The sequence below is a fragment of the Zalophus californianus genome, chromosome 1 (genome assembly GCF_009762305.2).
Source record: "Zalophus californianus isolate mZalCal1 chromosome 1, mZalCal1.pri.v2, whole genome shotgun sequence".
Classification (NCBI taxonomy): domain Eukaryota; kingdom Metazoa; phylum Chordata; class Mammalia; order Carnivora; family Otariidae; genus Zalophus; species Zalophus californianus.
In genome coordinates this window covers 142,057,245-142,083,579 of record NC_045595.1, presented here as the reverse complement: position 1 = coordinate 142,083,579, position 26,335 = coordinate 142,057,245, and the positions used below count along the sequence as shown (strand labels likewise).

Sequence of the window (26,335 nt, the reverse complement as noted above, 5' to 3'; positions counted from 1 at the left end):
TTTGATCTGAATTATTACAAAGCTGCTTATTAAGATTCATCTAAAATTTCCTGATCTATAAAGATACAACACAGAGGAAGGAAAAAAACAAACGACCTCCGAAGTCCAGCTATGATGGGAATTTTGTTTTGTGCCATCCTCCCAAGCGCCAGAGCACCTCATCATTCCTCCTCCACATCCACCCACTCCGAGATAGAGGGAGGGACAAGTCTGAACCAAAATTGGGAGACTTGAGCTGCTTCAGAGAGTGTCATTGGTATTGGGGTCATTTATCCCTATGACAGTCTTTGCTACAGTTACTAGTGTCCTTTCTTTTTCAAGTAAGTGGTCACGTTGAAAATATCGGGGCACTTTAGGTTATATGCTACTTTTCTTGTTGTTTAGAATCCCTAAAATTGAATGTCACCCCTGGTTCCAGGACCCTTCCAAAAGTAATTTTCCATTGGCAGGCTCAAAACGTAAAGATCATCTGTTATTCTTTTTAAAATTTCTCATTTTATGGAGGAGTAAACTCATACACAGAGGTTAAATGACCTTTCTATGGTCATGCAATTTTCTTCTCAAAAATATCACCCAGTGGGACACGTGCTTACTCTCCAGTTTTGAAGATAATACTGTGTGTACATTAAGTTAAAAATTGTCAATCAGACAACAAGATGGTTGCCTTTCCAAATCCCTGACTTCACAAATATGACAACTGTCGATCCACAATCTACTACAATCTCTCCTTCTTCCTTCTTGTGTTTTGGAACATTGACTTGAGAAATCATTTTGTAAGTATTTTTCTCAGTTTATACTAAGTTTTCTCAAATTGGTTTTGGGTTTTCCGGAGTTGTGATTCTCCTTTTTCTTTCTAAAAAATGAAATCAAAGATACTATATTAAAAGCTGTGAATGTGTACATAGATTTAAATATGTCCTTCTTTCTACCATAAATTGAATCTCCAGATTTCTCTATGATTACTGATACTAGAAATGGTAGATCTTGTAGCAGGCAATTGCAACTGGGGGCCAATAACTATTTGCTTTCCATATTCTCCATTTTACGATCCTGACAGTTTGCCTACAAAAGACCTTCTATGCAGGGAACCTTCACAGAGTTCCTAATACTCTCCTTTGCCCCCCTAATCATTTCCCTTTGGTTCTCTGTTCACCTTTAAGCTGTTGGCTTTTGGTTACTTTAAAGTCTCTTACCTCAGACGGGATCTTTCCTACACAGGAATCCATAAGGGCCAGTGACTGTCCTCCACAGAATTCACTATAGTTTTGACTAACACCTTAGGGATTCTTGACACTGGCCTTTCCTGGGGAACTTTCCTCACTTACATTGTAATAGGTTCTTGTTTTCTTTTCCTTACTCTAGAACGCTATACCCCATAGGAACATGATCATTTAACTGCTCAACTTTTAAGAGGCAACCCCCTTAATCATCTATGCCATATTAATATACCATATAAAATAACTGTTAGCCCCATGCTTTCTTCACACAGTTATCTTGATATGCTTTCCTTGACTGTCTCCTTGAATCTTGTATGTCGCTCCACTCTACCATCATTTTTTTCACTAGCCATCAGTTCCATCATTCATTCATCCTTTTTTACTTTCTTAAAAGAAAGGTTTGCCAAGTATTGCCTTGGATACAGCCTATAGTCATTTTGATTCCTTCTCCACCCCAGCAATGCTGACTGTAACTGTTTTATAGAATATGCATCTCAGCTCTTGGAACCCTCCTCCTGTGGTATTGCTCTTATTTGAATGTTTCTGATGATGGGAAGCTCACTTCCCCATTTTGTGAAGCCATCTGTTTCATTGTTGGTCTATACTTTCTTATATACAACTGCTTAACTGAATCCAAGTTTGCCTCTGGATGCACAGGATACCTCTTTCTTTTTTTCAAGAAGAACTTTTTTAGACACTTGAAGATAGATACCACTTTCTCCAATTTTTCTTTTCGTGGCTCTAATTATTAAACTAGTGCTTCAAATGAGGCCATGAGTATCAGGAAACAGTCTGGATGCCTCTGACTTAGATTCTAAGTGGCCTTAATTCATGGTTATCTTAACTTTTTTTTTTAACACTTTAAGAATATAAATGGTCCCCTTATTAATTCATATTGTGGATTCATCACCTAAAGACAGTCATTAAGAAAACCTCAGATATGGAGTCCAATAAACTAGATTTGAATTCTTGACTGGACCCATTCTTCAGACAATTGATTAACCTTTCTGACCTTCACTTTTTTCATTGTACATGTGGATAGTAATGTTGGCCTTACAGGATTATCATGGGGGTTAAGTAATATAACCTGTAGAGAGCCCAGCACTGTGCCTGGTGCATTGCAGGTGCCTGATAAATTTTAATTTCCCTTCTCTTTCCTACCCTGTTCTTCCTTTCCTTCAAATACTTTTAACCTATACTTTGAACATAGTTTTCAGTTGGTGTTTTTGCATGGTTCAAACTAAAAGGCATAAGATTTGTCTGAAATTAATAAGGACTCTGTAAGGAACACCCAATGGTTGCTTGACTGAAATGAAAATAGGCATTAATATAAGACTATATTGAAGGACAGTGTGTAACAGAGGAAATCACAACATGGAGAGTAATTTGCAACTAACCGCTACATAACTTGATATGAATCACTCTCCAGAGTCCACAGCTCCAGACCAGTGTCTTAGGTGCACCTATGAGATTGTTTTCCTGTTTAGTTTCTGGCCTGATTCTCTTTGGTAGAGCATCTCTTCCCTTGACAATCAGAACAACCATAGGCCAGGATGGATTGCTCAAAATCCAGGGACACGAAAGAAAGGTGTACTTTCCTCTTGGAGCTTTAAATGTAACTTCTCATGCCTAGGTCTCTTTTATCTGATCCCTGAAACTATGATTTTCTACTCGCTTTAGAGAATAACCCTTCCCCTCAGGAGAGTGGCGTGGGTTTACCCTAGGATTTTATCAAGGTAGCATTATCAGAAAATAGTAGTTCAGTGTCTGTGCTCGATGTACAAAGGGGATGAGGGGAACACATTCCCAGATTAAGACTGGGTATTTTCTACTATAGTTATCAGACATTTGTTTCTTTCTTTTCTTTTATAGCTACTACGTAAATGATGTTATCAGGGACTCAAAGTGATACTACTATTAATAAAGATATGCCTAAGGTTTTCTTTAAGGTAAAATTTGAGACTACTCTTATTATCCTGAATGTTTATTACTTTCAAGTTAAAATTAAATCAGTACACATGTACAGAGTATCTCCTCTAGTCAAAGTACTAGATCCTTACAAGAACAGAAAATGTTAAGTGATGATTCTTTCTCCCAAATTCTATTTCTAATTTTATAAATTGATCGTATTTAGAATACTTTTTAATAATGAAGTCCAGTTATTTTAGCAGGAAGTCAACATTCTTTCCCTGACTTTTGTCCTCAGCAAATAAAAATGCTTCTAGTTACTTATCTTTTAAAGGCCAGCTATGGCTATTTCCTTGTCTCGTCCACTTTTAGAGATGAGAGGAAGAACTGTCAAAATGAGGAGGAAGGAATGGAATCTCTTCTCCCTTGCTGTGTTCTTAGCATATTCAACCAGCAAGAAACAATTTCCTAGCTTACTTTTAAAGAAGTCTCTTCTTATGGTCTCTAGAAGATTACCATATTTATATATTATCTAGAAAAGGCTGATGACTTCATGAGCTCTCTTCTAGCTAACACTCTAAGTTTAAATAGTAGTATCCTATCCAAAACACTACAAAGATGCTATTACTCCTTCTCGTTTTAAATATTGTTTGTTTTTAGAGAGGGAGAGAGAGAATCTTAAGCAGCCTCCATACCAGTGCAGAGCCTGATGCAGGGCTCGATCTCATGACCCTGAGATCGTGACCTGAGGCAACATCAAGAATCGGATGCTTAACCAACTGAGCTACCCAGGCACCCCTTGTTTTAAATATTGTTTAAAAAATCATCTTTATAGGGGCGCCTGGGTGGCTCAGTTGGTTAAGCGACTGCCTTCGGCTCAGGTCATGATCCTGGAGTCCCTGGATCGAGTCCCTGGATCGAGTCCCGCATCGGGCTCCCTGCTCAGCAGGGAGTCTGCTTCTCTCTCTGACCCTCCCCCCTCTCATGTGCTCTCTCTCTCATTCTCTCTCTCTCAAATAAATAAATAAAATCTTTAAAAAAATAAAAAATCATCTTTATACAATAATCTTATCCCTTTCTTGGTAGCTGAACACTGAAATGCATATCTATCATCTATCTATCTACCTACCTATCTACCTATCAATTTATCTATGTATTCTGGCTTATATTTAATAAACACACAGTCATCTACATCAATGTCTCCTTGATTTCATGTTGCATATGCTGGATTAGTGGGCAGAATTAGGCACAGGGATATATAATTTTAAGTGAAAAATATATTTTTTTAAGATTTTATTTATTTATTAATGAGAGAGAGAGAGAGAGAGAGAGAGAGAGGCAGAGGGAGAAGCAGGCTTCCAAGGAGCAGGGAGCCCGATGCGGGACTCGATCCCAGGATCCTGGGATCATGACCTGAGCTGAAGGCAGACGCTTAACCACCTGAGCCACCCAGGCACCCTAAGTGAAAAATATTTTTAAGTGAATGAGAATTTTACTAAATATTTTCATTTACTACTCTGGAATTCTTGAAAATTTTCTGTTTGCCTCCCCAGTATTCTAAAAACAAACTTTCTAAATATTTTTTACTTTTGTTTCGAGGAATATTGCTTATCCTAAAATGTGAATTTAGAGATTTTTAGATAAAAGGTGCCGTATTTTGGGGTGCCTGGGTAGCTCAGTCGGTTAAAGCGTCTGCCTTCGGCTCAGGTCATAATTTCAGGTTCCTGGGATTGAGCCCCATTTCAGGGTCCTGGGATTGAGCCCCACATCATGTCCCATGTCCGGCTCCCTGCTCAGTGGGGAGGCAGCTTCTCTCCCTCCCTTTGCCCCTCCCCCTGGTTGTGCTCTCTCATACATGCATGCTCTATCTCTCAAATAAATAAATAAATAAAATCTTAAAAAAAAGAAAGGTGCTGTATTTCATCCATCCATCCATCCATCCATCTACTCATCGACTCATCCATTTACTCACTCATTTATTCATTCACTCATTCATACTTTTCTTTGTTTTAAAATTAGTGCTTTTTTCCTCCAATGTATTATTTTAATTAATCTGGATCTTACATAGTAGTCATTTTACAGGCAAATAAACCTAGGCTCAGGAAAAATTTACTCTTTATGCAAGAACAAATTATTTACTCTAAATTACATACTCTTTCTGCTTTACATTTTATTTTTAGAGAATTCTAAAAATTTAGGACTAGAAGTGACCTTACTGGTCACCTTGTCTAAACTCCCATTTGATCTCCTGATAGTTTTCTCTAACCAGTTTGTATATTTCAGTTATTTCCAATAGAACCATACTCAATATCAAATACCTATGAGTACAGGATCAGTGGGATCTTTCATTAATTGTTATTTTCATAGCACCCAGTGTTTAGTGAACACAGTGGACAAAAATATGAATTTGTTACAATTTTAATAGTACAGTTTGAGTGTCAGTCATGTGCTGGGTGCTGTAAGAGACTGCTATTTCAACAAGATCCAGTCCCTGAAAATTTGGGATCTAAAATTAGAAATGAGAGCAACTAGGAATTGTCCATGGAGAAAGCAGCTCAGTAAAGATGGCTGACAGCATTGATGTTAGGATTGTCAAGCCATTTTAAGGTCATTTTTATCATATTTTGAGAGTTTAAAATTCACTACTTATTTTATCTGATGTCTATAGTCTGTCTTTTCCTTATTGTTATATTCCTTCTCTTCTGTGAAAGTGAGTGTATATGTGTGTATGTATGTGTGTGAGACACATACACAGAGAGAGAGAGAGATTGAAAAAGAGAGGGATTGAGAGAAAGATCAGAACTAAGACCATAGACCTAAATACGTGGGATGAGGCTGCTCAGGGCAGAAACCTAGGTACCGTGTTCCCTCTCAGGCTATCAGATTTTAACAGATGGATTGAATTTAGGCAGATAACTTTAAAGGGTTTTGATAAAGCAAAATGATCAACTTGGAGATATGGAAGCTATCCCTGAGTTACCTGAGTTTGTTTTTTGACATAAGAATAAATGTTTCATTTTTAACTTAAAATGGATAGATGGATGGATTATTTCATTGATTAATTTATTGAAGAACTTATCGAGCACCTGTTATATACTAAATGCTATTTCAGGGACTGGAGGTAGGAAAATAAGCAAGATAGACAATCTCCCTGTCCTTATGGGTTTTATATTCTCATGGGGATCTTCCAGCTACATTTCCCTTCTAGAAGGAAGAGGTATCACTAGATCAGTGACAGTGGAAATTAGAAAGGGGCTAAAATGATGGTGAGTCAGTGGAGACAGGCTTTCTAACATCTCCAGTCCAGCTGAGAAGGAAAATAACCAAGTGCCAACTATGAGGTTCAAGCCAAACTAATGTCTACTTTTTAGGAACACAAATGGAAGAAATGTAAATGTATCCTCTCATAAATTTTTCTAATTCCTGTTTTGATTTAGTTTCCATACAGTTTTCTTATGAAGCTCAATTTGAATTACTGAGCAAAAGAGGAAGCCAAAACTCTCAGAACCAAAGGGTATCCTCTCATGGCCAACAGTGGGAATACCACCCCCTTAGCTCTGGGGCCCAGAGAGAAGTACAAGCTGCAGAAGAAGACTCCTCGGGGACACTTGGGTCCCTTCCCTTCCAATATCGAGTGATCCCTTCAAGGTCATTCACCAGATGTGAAGCCCTGCTAGCGAGTACTAGAGGTCAGTGGATGAAGGGCAATTTAACATTCCCATTTTTTCTCTGTGATCTTAGTTAGGATGTGAGAGACCTTGAGATCAGAAGGCCTGGATTAAACTCCTAGATATTCACTCATCTGTTGTGTGACCTTGGCGGATGTCATCACTAATTGGAGTCTTAGTTTGTCTGTAAAATTGGGTTATTATTGTTCCCTTAACTTTCCTTTCAAGGTTGTTGGGAGTCTCATTGAGCTAATACATGGGAAGATGATTTCTTAGCAGTAAAAGACTATGTAAATTCAAGTGACATTAGCTTTCGTATTTTATCAATTTTATTACATGATTATAATTGTGCATGGTATCATGTTTTTATTGACATACAGTGTAACAGAGGATTAAAGGGAAGCTCTGGAAATAAATTCCGTGGGTTACATTTGAACTCTACCAATTCTTAACTGGGTGACCTTGATTAAGCAGTGGAACCTCCTTGTGCCCCAGTTTCTTCATTTATAAAATGAGGATAATAACAGAACCTACCTCATAGGGTTGTTACAGGGATTCAATGTGTCCATAATTGCAGTGCACTTAGAACTGCAGGGTGCTTAGCATTGGCTCACATTTGTTATATATTTCTTATCAAAACAGACATTCTTTGAAACATTGATAATTTCTCTACTTGGGCAATAAGGATACCACCCCTGATCTGTGTCACAAAAAGAATTAAATCTATTGTCTTTTCTATTTTGAGAAATGACTAAAACCAGACAAACATATAACAATTCAGTTGTTGAACTATTAGATAAAGAACCACAAATAAATTTGTTGTGTACAGGAATTCACAAATTATTAGAAAGTAATTGTTTATATTGCTTTTGCCAACCTATTTTCACCAAAAATCTGGCAGAGAAAAGCAAAAGCAAATGGAAATACCGCTGCTGCATGGGATAAAATTCATGGAGAAAAGGTCTTCTGCCTATCAAGCTTGCTGTGTCAGAACCCAGTGAGCTCATATTCAACAAGCTTTGAGTCAGGGGCCTGATCTCAGAGCAGAATGATGTCTATGAGCAGAGCTACACTCCTTTGTGTTCCTAACAGGGAAGGACATTGACAATATTCCACTAATGAAAATTTTGTTTGCCATTACAATGTCAAGGTTAATCATTCATTTCAAGTAGATTCAGCCTTCATTAAATACATCAGGTCCAGGAGTGAATGATGATGTGTATGAATCACAAGGTATGTGTTTCTGTTTTGGGATGTCTGGGTTTTATAGCAGGGACTTGATTTAAATTGATATTTTAATAACAGCATGCTCATTCTAATACTTTACATTATTATCACATCTTCTTTGAGCCTTGCAGCAGCCCAGTTCGATAGGTACTGCTAGTGTCATGATCACTGACCTGTCTTGCAAATGTGGCTTAGACAGATTAAATAACTTGTCCAGTAGCATACAGCTAGTGGGTGATTAAGAGTCAAATAAGATCATAATGGCATGTCCTGTAAGCTCCTTGAGGGCAGGAAGAATGTAGAGGGTGTATCGAGTTCCTCTTGGTAACTGAACCAGAGCCTTTTATATACTCTGTGCTCAATTTAAGGTTTCCAGTGAATGACTACAGTGGTCCTGAGAGTTTGATGTGGGAGTTAGAAGGCTTGATATGTGAATAAGAGAAAGACTATTTAACGTTCTGTGTTTTTTTCCTTTTAACATATGGGCATGATGAAGACTGTTCATGTTTTATTTGCTTGAGTGGAGGTCAGAAATATAAATACAACTCCATAATTATCCTTTCAATGTGTATCTGGCAACTTTCTCCAAAGTAGTTAAAACTGCTTCCACCCATGATGTCTTCAGAACTGTAAAGGAAAAATTGCAAGTTGTTCAAAAAAGATGGTGGGGCACCTGGGTGGCTCAGTCAGTTGGGTGTCCGCCTTTGACTCAGGTCATGATCCCGGGGTCCTGGGATTAAGCCCTGCATCGGGGGCTGCTTGCTCTGTGGGAAGCCTGTTTCTCCCTCTCCAACTTCCCCTGTTTGTATTCCCTCTCTCCCTATGTCTCTCTCTGTCAAATAAATAAATAAAATCTTGAAAAAAAGAAAGATGGCATAAAAATCAAGGTATTGTTATCTCTGAGATATTGCCCTTAAAAAAACAGGTTGTTTTACCTAAATCATCAGTAGGCTGATTTAATCTCATTCCTGATGCCCAAATGCAAGGATGCTGAAATGCCCTTGTAACTGTGGAGAAAATTTCTGACATTTAGTGGCCTGGTAGGAAAGTTATGAATTTCTGGATATCAGAAAGCTAACTTAAACATTGCTTCAGAGCTAAACAGCTGTGTGCATGGATCCTAGATAACTTCTCAAAGGTCCCGAGACTTACATCTTCCTCTCATTGGGGAAATGGAGTCAATAAAGTAAAGGATGCTGAGGATGACTTACAGAGCTAAGCAGCTAAACAAGCACTCTGACAACAGCTGCAGGAGTGTAAGAAGATGAGTAGTCTTTGTTGTCTAATCGAATCGGAAACACCATTCTTTTAATAGAGATCTAAAGACAAGAATAGTGTCACTCTCAGAAAGCTCCCATTTGTTGTTTTGATTTTGTTCCTTAAATGCCTGACTTGATGCTGGCATGTCAAGACAGAGAGGAGAACGTCAAACAAGTGTTGTCTGCATTTTCATCTCCTGCCCCATCCACCCTCTTCCATCCTGTGCCACTACAATGGTTACCTTCTGCATCAAAACATGTTCATTTCCCATAAACCTACAGAAAAACCCAACACACTCAAAGATTAGAGAACACACATCCTCTTTCCACGCTTTTCTTTTGGGATGGTGGTGGGAACACCAGGACTGCAATTCTATGGAAGTGCTAGATTTGGAGAGTCTGAGTTGATTTCTTCTTCTAGTATTACCTACATTGTGTGTGTGTGTGTGTGTGTGTGTGTGTGTGTATGAATAAAACTCTCAAGGTTTGACACATGAAAAACTTGTTAAAAACTCAAATTCCTGGCCTCTTCTCAGAGACTTCTGCTTCATGTTCTGAGAAACCATCAGGAATCTGCATTTAAAAAGAGCATCTCAGAAGAGTATCATGCATTTTCTTTAAAAAAAATAAACAGTCATCATCTCTTTCACTCATTTGGCATTTTCCAGTTTTCAAAATGCTTGCACATACATATTCAGTTCTGTGAGGTAGATGGGAATGATTATTCCCATTCTGAGGATAAGAAACTCCAAGTTTAGCAGTGATTTCCTCAGGGCCTCACTACACACCCCTCGCTTTCCCATCTCCCTGTATTCCTCACCTTAGCTGACCTTTTTGTTTTTGGGTGTTGAACTGCAGGAGGCCAGGAGCCCCCAAAGCCAGACAGTACTATCTGTGTCTGCCCTCCTCAAGAATGAGACCTAAGTTTTCTGGTAGCCAAGGAAGGAAAATGATTTTATTGGTGAAATGTGAACATTTCCTTAATTGACAGTGTTACCAATTGATTTTAAGGAATTCCTCTAGCCCTATGGGGATGCATTTTCGAAAATGTATTCAGTTTCACTTTTGGAGAAGAGGCGTGTGTGTGTGTGTGTGTGTGTGTGTTGTGTGTCTTTTTCACCTCTCTTGTTCTGTATGGTTAGAATCCCAAGTTCACTGTCCTATTCAGTCACCTTGAATTGTGGCAGGGGATTGTGTTCTATGTGGACAGTTGGGATTCCCCGGCTTTCTGAGTGCCTTGCTGATTCTGTCCTCCTAGCTGTTGGCCTCATAAACCCCCATCTGCCTGTGTTATGTCCAGCAGCACCATGAAATATCCAGGCCCCCAGACACTGTAGGGTTGTTTGACACAATGCTCAGAGGCCCTCAATCATCAGTCCTTCTCATTACCTAAGTGAATTTCTGCTGGGTTTGTGCCCACATGTAGAGCGTTCCTGTGACCTCACCTCGGGGTCCCCTATCCATTTTCAGTAGCTTCCCGGCCTTCGTGTTCCTTGCTCTCTATTAGGATGTTTTGAACATATTCGTGTTTCTGCTGGAAATCATCCATTTAATCTTCTGGCACTACCTTTGATGCTTAGTGGTGACACTGAAGGGTCAGGGTTAAGGATATCTGAAGACAAGTTGAAGAGAGATTATACGTATAACTAATAGCCACATCCAGACCTTAGCACAAATGGAAGGTGATTACTCCTTTACGTTTCCAAAATCTTTCATGCTGCATTTCAAACTTGGGTGACAATATCTTCTCTGCTGAGTTTCATGTAACATCTTTCTGTCATCACAAGCATCCTGGAGACCTAACTGCACTCCAGAGCTGGTTGTTGACTGCCCTTGGCCACAGTCACCCTCTCACCCCTCCTGCATTCTCCTCCCTGTGCAGGGTGCTCATTTGATCCCTCATTTTAAGGATTGAACCTGCTTTGCAGCTTTCTGGATAGAACCAAGAAAACTGGGTTTCAAGGAGGAGAAGCACTTCATCCTGCTACAAAATGAGCTGAAGGTGGGGCTCAGCATGAGGGCCCAAAAGACATTGTTACTTTCTCTAACGTCCACTGCCTACCCTCCTAAACAGAGAATTCTGTGTGCTCCAGCTTGTGGGAGAGAGGGCGGACTGCTTTCCCTCAGCTCCTCCTCTCCTAACCCCTTTGTGCACTTAGGGTCCTTTAATCGGCCGGTGGTTGTGTTTTCTCTTGGCGGAGGGATGGGACAGAACAGACCCGAGCTGCAGTTCCTTCACTCTGCCTCTGAGAATTTCTCATCCAAACCTCAATCACGTAGGATTGCGTAGAGAGGAGAAAAGGGGAGAGACAGAAGACAGAGAAGGGGGAGAGGGGTGACGGGAGGGAGGGAGGGAGAAGAGAGTCTGGGAGCAGCGGGTGCCTGGGAGGGGAGGAGGACGCGAGCGCGCCGCGCTTCCCTGCGCTCCGGGAGCCCGACCCCCGGCCCGGCCCCACCTGGGCGCTCTCAAGCCCTTGGACGGGTGGGTGAGCAGTGCCAGAGGTACTCCGGCGGCCGCCAGCTATTCATTCGTACCACCCTCCGTCTCCGCGGCTGTGGTCCCCGCCTAGAGTTTCCTGCGGAGCTAGCGCTCCAGCGGAGCAAGCCGGCTGGGCGGCGGCGGCGGCGCCCGGGAGCCAGTGAGGCTCCGCGCGCCCAGAACCTCTGCCCATGAATGGAACTCCGCCCTGAGCGCCCCCTCCCGGGCCTGGGGAGGCGGTGGCGCGGCGGCTGGGGGCTCCCCGCTACCCCGCGACTCTGAGCGGCCACCCGCGCAGCAAGTTGGGCAAGTTGGCGGCAGCCCGCACCTGCTCCCTGGCCCCGACCCTAGATTCTGCGTCCGGCTCCGGGGACGCGCTCGATAGCCTCCCGCCGTCGCCCCGGACGGCCTAGGGGCCCCGCCTGCGCTCCCGGCGCCAGACCATGGTGGGCAGCTCCGGCTCGGAGCCGCAGCCGCCTCGAGCCGACGTCGCCCGCAGCCAGCCCCCGCCCCGCCCGAGCCGACGCGCGGGGGTTCGCAGCACGCCGGTCACTTCCTTCCTCGGCCGGGATGGGCTGCGCGGGAGCGAGTGATCGGCCTCGCGTCCGGCGGGTAATCCCCATCTGATCTGCTGCCTGGGAGCTGCGGACTGCCGGGCCGCGCGAGCCTGGGGGGCCCGGGCACCGCGGCGATGACCTGATCCCGAGCCCGCCAGGGCGCCCCCTCCTTCCCTCTTCCCTCGCTCCCTCTGAGCCTGTGCGGAGACCGGCTCGGTGCGGCGGCCCCGGACGGACCATGGCGGGGAGCTCCAGTTAAGGCGTGTGGGCGCCGAGCTGGAGAGGACACCTTCGGCATCGCTGCCTTTTGAGGGGGCTTATTTAAACTACTGAGTCATTCCAGATTTAGGATTCCCTAAATAATCACCAACTGTGCCCGTCTTGTGCCAGAAAGCGAGCAGAAAGAGCAAGAGCGCCCGTTCTTGGGACCCCGCGCATCCCCGGCGCTCGCCTCTCGCGGGTTTCTCCCCGAGGGGTGCTTGGCCCTCGAGGATCTCCCTCCCTCCGTCCCTCCCTCCTCCCCCGTCCCTCCTTCCCTCCCCCTCCCTCTCCTCCCGCTCTCTTCGCAGCGCTGCTGGCTGGGAGTCGCGCGCACCGCAGCTGGAAACAGCTGCCCCTGCCCCGCGCCCCTACCCCGACTCGGGCTCACGGCTCCCACTTCGCGCCTCTCGGGATTCCAGAACTCCGGCGGCCGGTCCCTGGAGAACCGCAACCGGCGCAATGCATTCCGTAGACCTCACCCAGCCGGGACGGACCTCCTAATCTCCAGAACTGCGGGCCGCAGGGAGTTAAATTGCTGCCTTCCTCTCCTTCTCTCTGGCGGTTGGTGGCTTGTTTTCTAAAGGAACGTTTTATTCACTTTTTAGTATTTTCTACCGGGGGCACGCTACCCGCCTCGGTCCAGACTCTGCTTTGTAAACGGGTTTTATATGTATGTATGTATGTATGTGTAGATATACTTTGGACACCTTACAACGCTTGCGCCTCTCCAACGGCTTGTTGTTTTGGACATCCTTCTTACCCTTCCACTTGCTACTCTGTACGCAGTGTGACCAAACTCCCCACTGCCCCTCGGACGCAGATCGCCTTGGGGTGCAAGTTTGGGGTGCAAGAATCTAGTTAACTGGAAGGCCTGGGACCGCCCCGCCCCCGCTGCCAGCGATTGGGGAAGTTTACATCTGGATTTTCACACATTTTGTCGCCACTGCCCAGACTCTGACTAACCTTGTGGGCGTCGGGTTTTCGGTACTGCAGCCTCCTCAAATATTAGCACTGCCTCCCCGCGCCTGCCCTGTCCCTCCAGGCCGCCGAGGTCCTGCCCTCGCCCCAGTGGAGCGCGATCCCGAGGGCGCAGTGGAGCCCGGGGCCTGGGGCCCGCGCTGAGCAGCTATGGCTGCGGCGATAGCCAGCTCCTTGATCCGGCAGAAGCGACAGGCGAGGGAGTCCAACAGCGACCGGGTGTCGGCCTCCAAGCGCCGCTCCAGCCCCAGCAAAGACGGGCGCTCCCTGTGCGAAAGGCACGTCCTCGGGGTATTCAGCAAAGTGCGCTTCTGCAGCGGCCGCAAGAGGCCAGTGAGGCGGAGACCAGGTCAGTAGAAGCCCAGGCGGTGGGCTCCCCAGAGCTGACACCCCTCTCCTCTTTTGCAAAGCACCTGGGGGCACCCACCGAAGGGAACCAGGATCCCCCTGGTACCATTCTGGTCCCCCTTCTCCCTTAATTTCCAGATGTCTCTCTTTCAATCACCCTCTGTCAGTTAATAGCTTCTTGTCCCATATTCAGGAAAACACTTTGTATCTCCATGAAACTACGGTTTGACTAGGATGGGAGCTACATGTATAGATGCTCCTAGTCCCATAAAGCCTGTAGAATCCTTGAGGCATCAACCATCTCCTTCATAGTCTCTCTCTGTTTCTCATCCATCCATCTAGACTTCCAGGGCTTATACTGCCTGCTGAGGACCCAAATATAAAAAACCTTCTTCCCTGTATCTCCTGTAACATTTAGCATAGTTCTGGACACAGACACTTAGTAGACACCAGATGAGCTTATTTTTTTTCTTTTTCTAACTCTTCCTCCAGCAACACATGATACGGCATCTTTTCAGACATTCCAGTGGGTTCTCACCTCCCCACTTTCCTGCATGCCCCTTCTCTTCCTTTTAATCTTTTTTCCTATTCTCTTTCTCCCGTATTCTCCTGGTTTCTCAGGGTTCTGCTCATTAACATTTCTGCCCTATTGCTCCCATCCTTTGCACACTCACTTTCTTTTGGGACATTAAGGAAACACCATAGTATCTGCAGTTTGGCCTAAGGGAGGGTGAAAAAAAAAAAACAACAACCCAAAACTTTAGACTTATCAGAGATTTTCTTGTTAAGGCCTTTCTGAAGTTGATTCTCTTCTTTGTTCCTAAACTCACATGGTTGGTCTTGGATGTGATCTTTATTTACAAAGGGAAAGTGGGTATCTTGAGTTCCAGGGTACTTATTCCCAGCTCAAATCAGGCCAGCTTGAGAGAATGAAAGCGGAATTGCCCAGATTTGTCCTTCCACCAGACTTTGTTGATCCTCAGGGTGTGGCCCGCCTGGTCATTTGCAGTCGGCAGATACTCTCCTCTTGGTTTGGTCAACTGAAAGGAAATATGGCCTAGAAAGAAGGCTTACTCTGTGATCAGTTGACTGGTTTAGGTTAGCAACTTTGCAATTCTGACTGTAATGTTCTTCTGGGTTCCAGAAATGAAACACGGGCTAGGGTCATTTGGGTGAGGAAAACATTTGCAAAGTGTGGACCAGTGAAGCTCAGAATTAGTTTAGAAATTTAGGATTAAGTCTTATGAAGAAACCATCTCATTTTCATTTTTCGCATGGGTTTTCATGACATGATTCACTTCACAGTGGACTCCTCTTATTCTGGGATGTTGATCAAATAGTAAATTTCAGGAGTAAACAAAGAGATCATGATCCCAAGGCGAGACCTACTAAAATCTCTTTTGGTTTACATACAATTAATATAGGCTATTAATTTCATAACGTGAAGCTTTCTATGAAAACTAGGGTTCTATATTTATAGAGTATATAATTCATGTTAGGGGAAAATAAAATCCTTTGTATTGTGCAGGGATAATTTGGGGGTCATCTTCTCTGAGGGCTTATGTGGTCTACAAGGAACTTCAAGGCTCTGAATTCAATGTAACTCTTATATTTCAGCCTTTGAAGTATGTTCTTGTACTGCAGTTGGGATAATTAAGTGATGTTTGTGAATAGATCCTACTCAGCCTCCTCGGTTCTAAACAAGGCAGTAAAAATGATAGGTGGGTGTTATTTGTGAATGGATGAGCTGAACTCACCTGATCCTTGTGGAAGTTGATCTGGAGGTGAACAATTTGCATGGCTTAATTTTACATGGGGAAATTGCTTCCTGTGGCCCTTTCTTTAGCATCTCATTAGAAAATAGAATTTGAGGGAATTGCTGAGTTTATTGTTTTCTTCAGTGTTTATTTAATCTGCTCCTCTTTTTCATTTACTTAGTGTACATCTTGGCAGAGAAGATCCTGGCTGGTGACTTCTTTTATTTAGCTAAAGTCTCACAATAATAATCTGGCTGAGAGATCACAAGCCCTGTTAAGACATGCCCAGTGCAAGGCCAACATGCATGTGTCTGTACACCATGGTCTTCAGTTTGGTCTGAAGCTTAGCTTAGAAGAATGGGAGTGTGGGGTGCAGAAAAAGATTTAGAAAGATGTTAGCGTGCTATTATCGCTACTAACAAAGCCAAATAATTAGTCTGTTGATTTGCTGTCAGCAACCATGATTCACATAGCATGGGATGAGCCTATTTATAGAGAGATAGCACCTTCCACATCTCAATTCCAGAGAGGATTCTTTAACTGGATTGGGAAGAAGTTGCTAACCACCAAAAAGAAAAGCTATTTGAGGGAAGCTGTTTTATAAGCATTTGATGTTACCTTCAGTTAATAGTTGAATTATTCTTGAAATCACTTGCCCTTCTAAGTCATACCCTTATGAACTATAAACTGAGTCACAAATGTTAATAAGTGTGAAATGGAATAAACTTGTCCTGATAAAGAATTTTCACTCTGAAATTCTGTCATTGAGACACACGTTCCATTGACCAGACTTGCCAAGGGAATGAAGCTGAGACAGTGAAACTAAATAAAACATTGGATGGGAAAGGCCACAGCTGTTTTTCTGATTTCACAGCTGACATATTGAGTGTCTCTCAATTTCTTGTCTTAGTTCACCAAGTTCTGATATGTATAAGGTTGAAACTTTATAAACACAGTGAGAGTACGGAAATTACATGGTAAAGGTTTCAGATTTTAAAATCATGATATTGCACAATTAAAAAATAAGAGGTGACAGTGCAGGACCTCACATCATGCAATTCCAGTGTCAGGGTGCATGTCAGTTGCTTTAATAATGCTATCCCAGGAGCACAATGTGATGGCTTATCCTGGGATTGTGCAGCAGCGAACTCCTTACTTAGATGTGAAAACCTAGAATCAGGGCAAGTTGGTGGTTTATAGAAGGTTGTGTAGCTAGACTGGGGCAAAATTGGGACTAGAAATAGATCCAGTTGATTTATCTTGCCTGTGCCCTTTACAACACAACACTGAGAAAAGTAGTATAAGAAAACTGGGTGCCCTCTATTAAAGGATGGAAGTAATTTTGTAGATTTTGCATTTGTTTTTATTGTTAGGGATTGCTGCTGCTGCTGCTGTTGTTGTTGCTATTGTTGCTGTTACTTTTTTTAATTAGAACAGGAATAGTGCAGAGTACAGGAGGTAACTGGTAGAAGGTGGTATAGGCTAAGTCAGGCAATTAGGGTTCCAAAATGACCATCCTATAGCTAGCATGCATTATAGCAAGAAAGCAGGAATAGTTAGTCCCTTAGGCACTGCATGGATTGTAGCTCTTTGGGAAATGAGATGTTGGAGACCTTGAACTGGCAAGTTGGCTGAAGTCATCAAACCATAAAAAAGCCTTTAGAACATTTCTGTACCTTGTGATAAAGAAGGGAGCATTATTGTGTTATTATTTGAGTCATTATTTATGTGTGGAATATCTGTATGGGCCAGGCCTGCTAAAAATTGTGCTAACATGTTGACACCACTTTATTTGCTCCATCTAGGCTACTAGTATATCCATGTGAATTACATAGCTCATTCATTTCCAACATTGGTTCTACTTTTGAATAGAAACACCTGTACAAATTGTTGACTCCAAAAGCATTTCTGTTTTGACTCAAAATGAGGTGATGAATAGCATTCACAATCAAGAAAAGGAAAAGAGTTTGTAAGACTCTCTGAATGTTGGAGAGGCCGTGAACTTTGGAGGTCATCCAGTATCACTCTTTCATTTTTCAAATGAGAGCCCTCTGGAAAGCATAGAGTAATGAGATAAGCCTAAATCTATGTACTTTATGTGATTTTTAATTTTTTATTATTGTTATATATCATTTAATTCCTTCCCTTAAACCAAAGCATTAAAAAAAATCAGCAATCAGGAAAAATTCCTAGCCTAAAACACATTAGATATTTTTCATGACTTAAGTATTTGGTTTTCGAGGCCCCTCCCTTTTAAAAATGATGTAGTCTATTTACACTGAGTGGGTAAAATAAATCAAATAAGTGATTATATCTTTTACTAAATTTTGTTGCTTTTCATTTGTCTTATTTTTCTGAGTCCTTATTTCTACTGTTATAAAACTTGTGGTTATTCAAAATATTTCAGGATCCTTCCAACTTCTTTTGGTAGATGTATAGAATTTACCAGCACACTCATTCAACATTTTATTGTCAAACACATCCTTTTACTTAGATGAAAGAAACATTACAGAAAATAGAAACTTCAACAAGAAAATTGTTGAAGAAGGGGAGATAATGCTTAATCATGGGATCTATGGAACATAAATTAGATTTTTACAAACTGAAATTCTTCTGGTCAATATATAGATCAAGAGTAGTTTCATATGACAGGTGATACTTTACATTTATAGTAAGTACTTTTTTTTTACATTTTAAAAATTTTATTATGTTAATCACCATACAGTACATCATTAGTTTTTGATGTAGTGTTCCATGATTCATTGTTTGCGTATAACACCCAGTGCTCCATTCAGTACGTGCCCTCCTTAATACCCATCACCAGGCTAACCCAGCCACACACCCCCTCCCCTCTAGAACCCTCAGTTTGTTTTGCAGAGTCCATCTATTGTTATTTTCTTTTTTAAAAGTCTGACTCATGTCTCAACTACAAAATCGATGATATTGGCTTGATGTCTGTTAAAAAAAAATTAAAAAAAAACAAACAAGCTTTTCTCTTCAGAAACCCACCCTAGGATTTAAACTGATATTTTGTGTGTGGGTGTGTGTATGTGTCTGTCTGTGTTTTAATCCTATTTTCTCTACAGCAAAGCATTCTCAACAACAAATTAAGTTTCCATTGTAAGAACATTTTAAAATAGGTACTGTGATCTCTTAATTTCTTTCATCCCACAGAGATCTCATCAAGCTATATATCAGAATTAAGTCTTTAAAGTTTTAATGAAGTTGATATTCTTAAACAGAATTAGAAAAACGATTTGCAGGAAATGTGGCAGTCTCTGTATTTGGAATATTTTGGAAGATCTTTAGAAACTAAAGCTTTGGCTCATAAAAGTTTATGTAGGAAAAAGTACTGGCCTTAATAGTATAGCACCACATTACTTCTGTTCTTGGTGAGAGCATATTTATGCATAGATACTATGGTGTGGATTTGGTTTGGGAAATTTGTTAATAGTGGTTATGGCTACTTTTTTCTCTTCTTTTCCTTGAGTACTTCATCAAAATGTGTTTGCTATTGGCTTTTCCTCCTAGAATTATTATAGATTTTATGAGGACTCTCAAAGACAGCCTCATTAGACAGAGGGGACCCAGTTAATTTACTACATTTTGGATTCTATCTGATGGCCTACCCATCAAATTATAGAGTTTTACCTGTTTTGTAAAGAAAGATCTACCATATCGTAAAGGCTCTCAAGCGAATACCACCTTCTAAGCATCTATAAAAAGGAGGAGCCTTAGATACAAAATGTCTGTAAATGAATCATATATAATGATAACTTTTAATAATAACAATTAACTTGACTATATATATGACTTTGGGATTTACAGAGTTTCTTCATAGCTTTTACCCCTTTTGTTCTTTATAGCAATCCACTGATGTGGTTAGCACCATCTTTGTAATAAGAAAACTATGCTTCAAAGTGGCAGGGAAACTTGTCCAGGTTCCTGGAGTCAGGAAGTGGCGAAGCTGTCACATGACCCCCACTCCCCACACTGCAGGTCATCTGTCTTTATCTTTACTACCTTGTGCTAAGAAGGCTGACTGTGAATAACTCAATTTGACTTGAATCCAGGAAACTCTTTTTGGGTAAATCAGAGAAAGAGTTCAAGGAAATGTGGAGTGTGATGACAGGTTTGCTTTGCTTTGTGTGTGATCTAGAGCCCCCAGGGAGGATCTCTAGCAAGGAGGAGGTTTGAAGTAGAAAGACTGGTGGCTGGGTTATTATGTGCTGGTCCCAGGATCCTGGCTGAGCTGTACCTCTCTGCATGCCAGGAGCCTCAGAGATGTTAAGGGGTGTGACTTGGGGCACCCAAGCCCTCACTGGGAGACTTGGGTCCAGAGGGGCAGGCTTTCTTGACTTTCAGCATAAACAATTGCTTCAGATGTTTCGAATGTAGCGAGGTTAATACCAAGGTCAGGAGAGCCCTGTAGGATTTAGTCTGCCTGTCCTGTCTTTTCTCGTCTTGTCTTTTCATGTCTTTTTAGTTACTGTTTAAGTGATGATATAGTAGAGTGATTAAGTACATGGACTTTGGTGTGGGATCTGAATTCAAATTCTGAATATTCTGGATATATTATTTGTAAGAACTTTAGGCAAGTTTCTTAATATCTTTGAACCTCTGTTTGCTGATTTGTAAAATGAAGATATTATCTCTGGCATTTGGTTAAGAAACATTTCTCCGAGGAAGAGTCATTTAAGCCGAGTTCTGAAGGATAAGGCGTCAAAGAGGGATAGAAGAATGTTCAATGCAGAAGAGAAGAACTTTCTCGTGAAGATTGGGGTGAGAGAGAATTGAGTGTAGATTGAATAATGAGAACAAGGGGTACAAGTAATGTTGGAAAACCTAGCAAGGGCTGAGTTGTGAGGGATTTTTTTATTTTAATCTAGGATCCATAAGAGTCAGAAATAGGGGCTGATATAATGTGACTTGCATAGTTAAACGGACACTCTGGCTTTGGAGAGAATGGATCACAGGAGAGCCAGAGTGGGAGCTAAGGAATCATAAGGAGGCTAGGGCATAAGTCTGGACCAGCAGTTCTCAAAGTGTGGCACAGAGGCCCTGGGAGCTCCTTGAAAACCTTTCAGTGGGTCCACATGGTCAAAATTATTTTCATAATAACATTTTCTAATACTGATTATTTACTTTTTTCATTCTGTCACAAGTGTCCAATGGAGTTTTCCAGAGATTATATAATATATCCACAATCATCTGGAAAGTCTATTAAAATTTTCCTCCCTTTTCAACCATGTATCTGGGTGAGGCCAGGTTATCTTTATATACTTCAACCACAACAACATATTGCAAGAGATTAAATGCAGAAGCACTTTAAGAATCCAGGTGATTTCATTAAGCCAGGCATTTAAAAGATTGCAAGCCTTATGAACTACTTTTTCAGGGTTTTTTATTTTGGAAATTATAGTTATGTTTTATGTAGACATACTATATTATTAATATTTAATGGGCTTTTTGTTTTTAATAAATAAATATTTGAAACATGTTGTAAGTTCTAAACATGGTAAGCATTAAATGATATAAAGCACATAAACAGAAGCTTTTGGGGGTACTCGGTAATTTTTAGGAGTGTAAAAGGTCCTGAGCCCAACAGGATTGAGAACCACTGGTCTAGGCTATAGATTATGTTGACTTGAAACCTTCTGGCCGTTGAGGTGGTTATGACAATAGGTAGATCTGAATCAAGAGCAAGTAAGGTGCCTGGATGATTCCTGGCTGAACAATTCAGTAGTGAGTGGCACCTTTGCTGAGGTGGAGGGGAGCTAGGGGAGAAGCAGAGTTGATATGCATTAAATAGTACCATTCCCAAACCACAAAACACTACAGAATGCTAAGGTGAAAACTTGAGTCATGTTATCATTTATTGTTTAATAGTTTTACACTATGATGAGGATCCTGATTACCCATCTGTATAGGGCTATCTACTTTATTCTCGAATTCTCAAGGAAACGTTTTATTAGAGTACTCACACTCTACCATTGATCTAGAGCTACTACCTTGCAAGGGTAATCCTATAAGCAAATACATTTTAGACAGAGAAAAATATTCAGTAATTTTTCTAGTCTTTTAAAATTGAAACAAAATGTGTGGTAGCTAGTGGGCTTTCAAAGACATTTAACCTGGTTCAGTCCTGAATATGTCCTGAATATGGTTTGCATATGTGTGGCTCGTAGATGGATTTCACATGTGAGTTTAAGCCAAGTTCATTGGTCTTTACATAATCAAGTGAGCCTGAAAAGACAGACTTTGTAAAGTCTTCCTTATTTTATCTGCCCAATGTTAGTCATTTGATTAATTTGTGGTATTTATATATCTCCTGGCTCCCTGCTTCTAATCATACTGTTGTTAATGTCTCTTAATTGGAGTTTAAGTGTTTATGGCCTTTTTAAATGGCTTCTCAGGGGTCAGTAGAGAGAGCCCTTAGGCCTAAGACCAAACTTGGTTTTCTAGAGGAGAAGATGACAGGAGACAAATGGGATCTGTAGTCCAATCACAAAATGTTAGAGTTTAGAGATTACATAGGCCAGCAGTTCTTAGCATAGCTGCAAAATGAAATCACCTGCAAATTTTTAAAATGTGCTAATACTGTATGCCCAGAAAATCTGACTTACTGTGTCTACCTGGGGGCCCAGATATCAGTCATCACTTTTGTTTGCTTGTTTTTAACCTCCTAGGTGATTCTGAAGTGCAGCCAGGGTTGAGAACCACCAACTGTTCCAGTCCCATCATTTCATATCTTATGGCCCTTAAACAAAAAGTCATTATTTTATTCATTAATGCCTTTAAGAACATATTCATAATCCCTAGAAACTCTGTACACTAAATTATAACGATGATCCTTCCTTTTTGCTTATTGTTGAATCTTTCAAGTGTTTAATGGCATCCAAAATCTGAATCACATAATGTCTGTGTGCTTTTTCTTTCTGACCAGCATCTGAGTTCCTAAAGATAGGAGCTGTGCCCTGTTCTTACTCATTCTCATTGCCTAGCATCCTGCCCATGTCACGGTAATTCCTCAGTCACTGGTGAAGAAGTGAGTAAATGATATACAGACTCAATGAATCTTACCTTTACAGCAAAGCCCCAGAGGAAGAGGGTTCTCATTTATATCTCCAGTTGTCACAAAAGGATGCTGAGGTCTAGCCAGCCTGGGTGGGGCTCCTCAGGTTCACAAGTCTAGTGAGAAGTACATAGATTGTGGTTTCAACTCAGGTTTGTTTTTCCTAGTCTGTTTTTTCCCCACTCTGTCAGTACTGGAAAAGGACCCTTCCTTCCTTCCTTCATTCCTTTCTCTTTCTCTCTCTCTCTCTCTTTCTCTTTTTTTTACATTTTTATTTTTAAGTAATCTGTACACTCAACGTGGGGCTCAAACTCCCAACCCTGAGATCAAGAGTCACATGCTACACTGACTGAGCCAGCCGGCACCCCTGGACCTTTTTCTTTTTTTGAAAAAACAAGGAAACTCTATGAAAAGACATCTAAGGGCCTTTTTAGCTTGCAAGGTCATGAAATAATTCCCCTCCCTGCAGGAGAAACAGTCATGACTGGGGACATGACATACTCATCTGCTCCCTGCTTTTTACTTACACAGGAATTATACAAACTATTTTCCTAGTGTGCTATTTAGGATGTTCTTAACTGCATCCCATGGTTTAATTACCTGTAATGTGCTATCAGACATATCTTTGTCTAAGGTATTGGTCTTTATTTCTTTTGACCCCAATTTGGGCCCATTCTGTTCCTTCAAGGATTGGAATTAAATCCAGTGTGCTGCAGTGTTGAAGATTTTTTTAAACCTAAGGTCAAAAAGGGGATTGAAATGAAATATGAAAGATTCAGGAGAGAAAAACTATGAGCTTGTATAAGTTATTATAAAAAGAAAAAAATAAAAACTTCCAGAAGATATTTTTTTATTGCTACTGGTGACTTAAGTGTTTTAATTTTGAGGATTCAAAATTGACCCAGATCACCTTCACAGTGCCCTGGAATCAAATAATACTCCTCAAATAATTGAGAACCAGGGACAAAATTTAAGTAAGTACCCAAAGTAGGGATCCATATTCAAATTACCTGGTTAGAATAAGTGTTAGATTCTGTTTTTAGACAAATAGCTCTACCTGAGCCATCTACATAATATCCGTTCCATATGTGATATTCTGTTGGAGAGAAGACTTTAAAGGACAGCCACCCAGTATCACATAAAGAGGTTGGAACAGAAAATGTTTGTCAGGGTCTGAGTAATTAATAAAATATGATGGAAAATAAGGAGGATCTCACATTTCAAGTTTCTCACTATGGAGAGTGTTAAAACCATGTTGTCATATTTTACTGTTTCAAGGAGGACTGTGGTAGAATTTTGCAATGAGAGTGTAGCCATGAGGTAAACAGTGAGTGGCATATGAGGTGATAATGCCCCAGAAGCCCAGAATTCTAGGAAAGGAAGTCATGTTGATAGAAACTCAGGCTTCCTTTGTAGTTCTTTCCTCATGGGGTATTCCTCTGAGAGACTGGGGATTTGTTTTCTCTTCAGAATGGTGGACAGGGCACCTGTTTGCCTCCTTACTGAGCTGTCTCCTTGTCAGGCCCCAGGGCCGTTTTCCTTTGTAGCTTTTACTCAAGAAAGTAGTCAGCAGCATCTTGGTTGGGCTACCTTCACATTTTGCAGCTGAGGAAAGCAGCACCAACAAGGAAACTCACTCTGAAATGTTGCTTTTCTTGTTTTTTTTTTTCCACAAAATGTCCTTGTTTGAGGTTCCTGAGCTGCATTTTCTGGTTTACTACATGGAATCTTGAGTAGAATTCATTATGGTTCTGCTAATGGGACTACCATCTTGGTTGGGAACATGAAAATAGAGGTTCCTTGGCCTACTTCTTATTTTCACCTAAACCATAGTCCTACTCACTCTCTTTCTCATGTTGAGCAAGCACATTCAGTCCAAAGCTTTTTTCCATGGAGCTGATGGGTGTACCTGGAAGGGCTGGAGAACAGCAAAGTTCATGCACCTTGGTTCATTATTTGAATTCAAGAAATGCCTGAAATTCTGATAAAAAAATTCTTGTTAGAATGGTACTTTGTTTAGGGCGCCTGGGTGGCTCAGTTGGTTAAGCGACTGCCTTCGGCTCAGGTCATGATCCTGGAGTCCCGGGATCGAGTGCCGCATCGGGCTCCCCGCTCAGTGGGGAGTCTGCTTCTCCCTCTGACCCTCTTCCCTCTCGTGCTATCTCTCATTCTCTCTCTCTCTCCCTCTCTCAAATAAATAAATAAAATCTTTAAAAAAAAAAAGAATGGTACTTTGTTTAATACTTTGTCTCATGCCATTACACAATGGCATTTGAGTTGAGTATCTGTGACATCTGCCTTGGGAGGGAGGTGTCTACCTAGTGGGATATACAACTTAAAGTCTTGATAGGTTTGAATTGGAAAACATCAGAGTTCACTACAATCACCCACCTTACAGAGGAGGGAACTGAGACCCCGAAGGGGATAGTCAGGTCATGCAATTACAAAAGGCAGTGAGGACTGACACTCAGCATAAGCTTATGCCTCACTGTCTCCCAGGCATACATTGTTACTGCTGGTAGAAAGATATATCCACCTGGGTTGTTTTTTTTTTTTTTTCTGTCTTTTTAAATGCTATTTAAATGTGGATGGTTGCTTTTAAATATCTACAATCAAGTTATATTGCCAGGTACCTTTTATGATATCTGTTTGTCATGGTCTTGGACCTGGGATTCAGCAATATGAGGAAGACCCTGTTCTTTTCCTTTAGGGCAATATATAAAGATTTGTTGACTCTGGCTAGATTTGTATTTCTGTGTTCCAAGTAGTTTTGTTGTGTTCTTTTAGACAGTTTCTCCTTTAATGTCTGTATTTCAAGAAAAATAACAGTAATTCCTTACTGAAAAAAATTAGCCACAGTCTGTCTTTTAAAAATGCTTGTGTGGTTTCAAAGCTTGACTGAAGGCATGCTCTTTTACTTATATAATGCCAACACAAATAAGCTGGACAATCAAGCTTCTTTCTTCATCCCTCCCTCACACAGTGGTCTGTTCAACTCCAACGTTGCTGACATTCATGGGATAGTTGCCACATCCATCCATTTGAGTTCCTTTTGTTTATAGTCGTTGTTTCGGTTTTTTCCATGAGGCATGACTTTAACCTCTACACCTGTCTTTGACTTAACCCCACAGGGCCCCTCATTTATCTACCCTGGTAGAGTACTGCCTGCTGTTTGAGGCCCAGCTCAACTCTCATCTCTTCTGCTAGATCTTTTCAGATCCTCCTGGATAGAATGAAATCACTGAATGCCCCAGGCTTCCTTTGGCTTTGTACCTGTATTGCTGTCTGCAGTTCAGTCTGTCTTGTCTTGTAATTACTGTAAGTACCTGACTCTGCCTTTGGAATCTGAGTTCCTATAGGAAAAAGGCCATGTCGTGTCAATGCTCTCTCCATAGTAGATGGTCAGAAATAACTCATCAGAACAAAATGAATTCCATTGGTAACTAATGTGCTTATGGCATCAATACTAGTCAGGCTTCCGCAGAGTTTCTGCACAAATGTGAAAATGCTGAGCAAGAAAAGGAATTCATATCTTAAGCTACTATCACTTTCCTTTTGTTTGATGTTAAAATAAAAAAATCATCAATCCATTTTCATTTGA

General features: G+C 41.3%; 1 protein-coding gene across 3 annotated transcripts in view; it reads left to right on the top strand.

Annotated features, from left to right (window-relative positions):
• The window catches only part of FGF12 (fibroblast growth factor 12), a 565,776-nt gene that overhangs the window by 286,049 nt on the left and 253,392 nt on the right, over positions 1–26,335 (top strand). Inside the window, exon 1 of one of the 3 annotated variants that reach the window (XM_027587164.2) lies at positions 12,934–13,903. The exons of the other annotated variants lie outside the window; for them this stretch is intronic. Coding sequence (XP_027442965.1) covers positions 13,705–13,903 — 199 coding nt within the window. The 5' untranslated portion in view covers positions 12,934–13,704. Of the gene's footprint in view, positions 1–12,933; positions 13,904–26,335 lie in introns of those variants that run through there. 3 annotated transcript variants of the gene reach the window in all.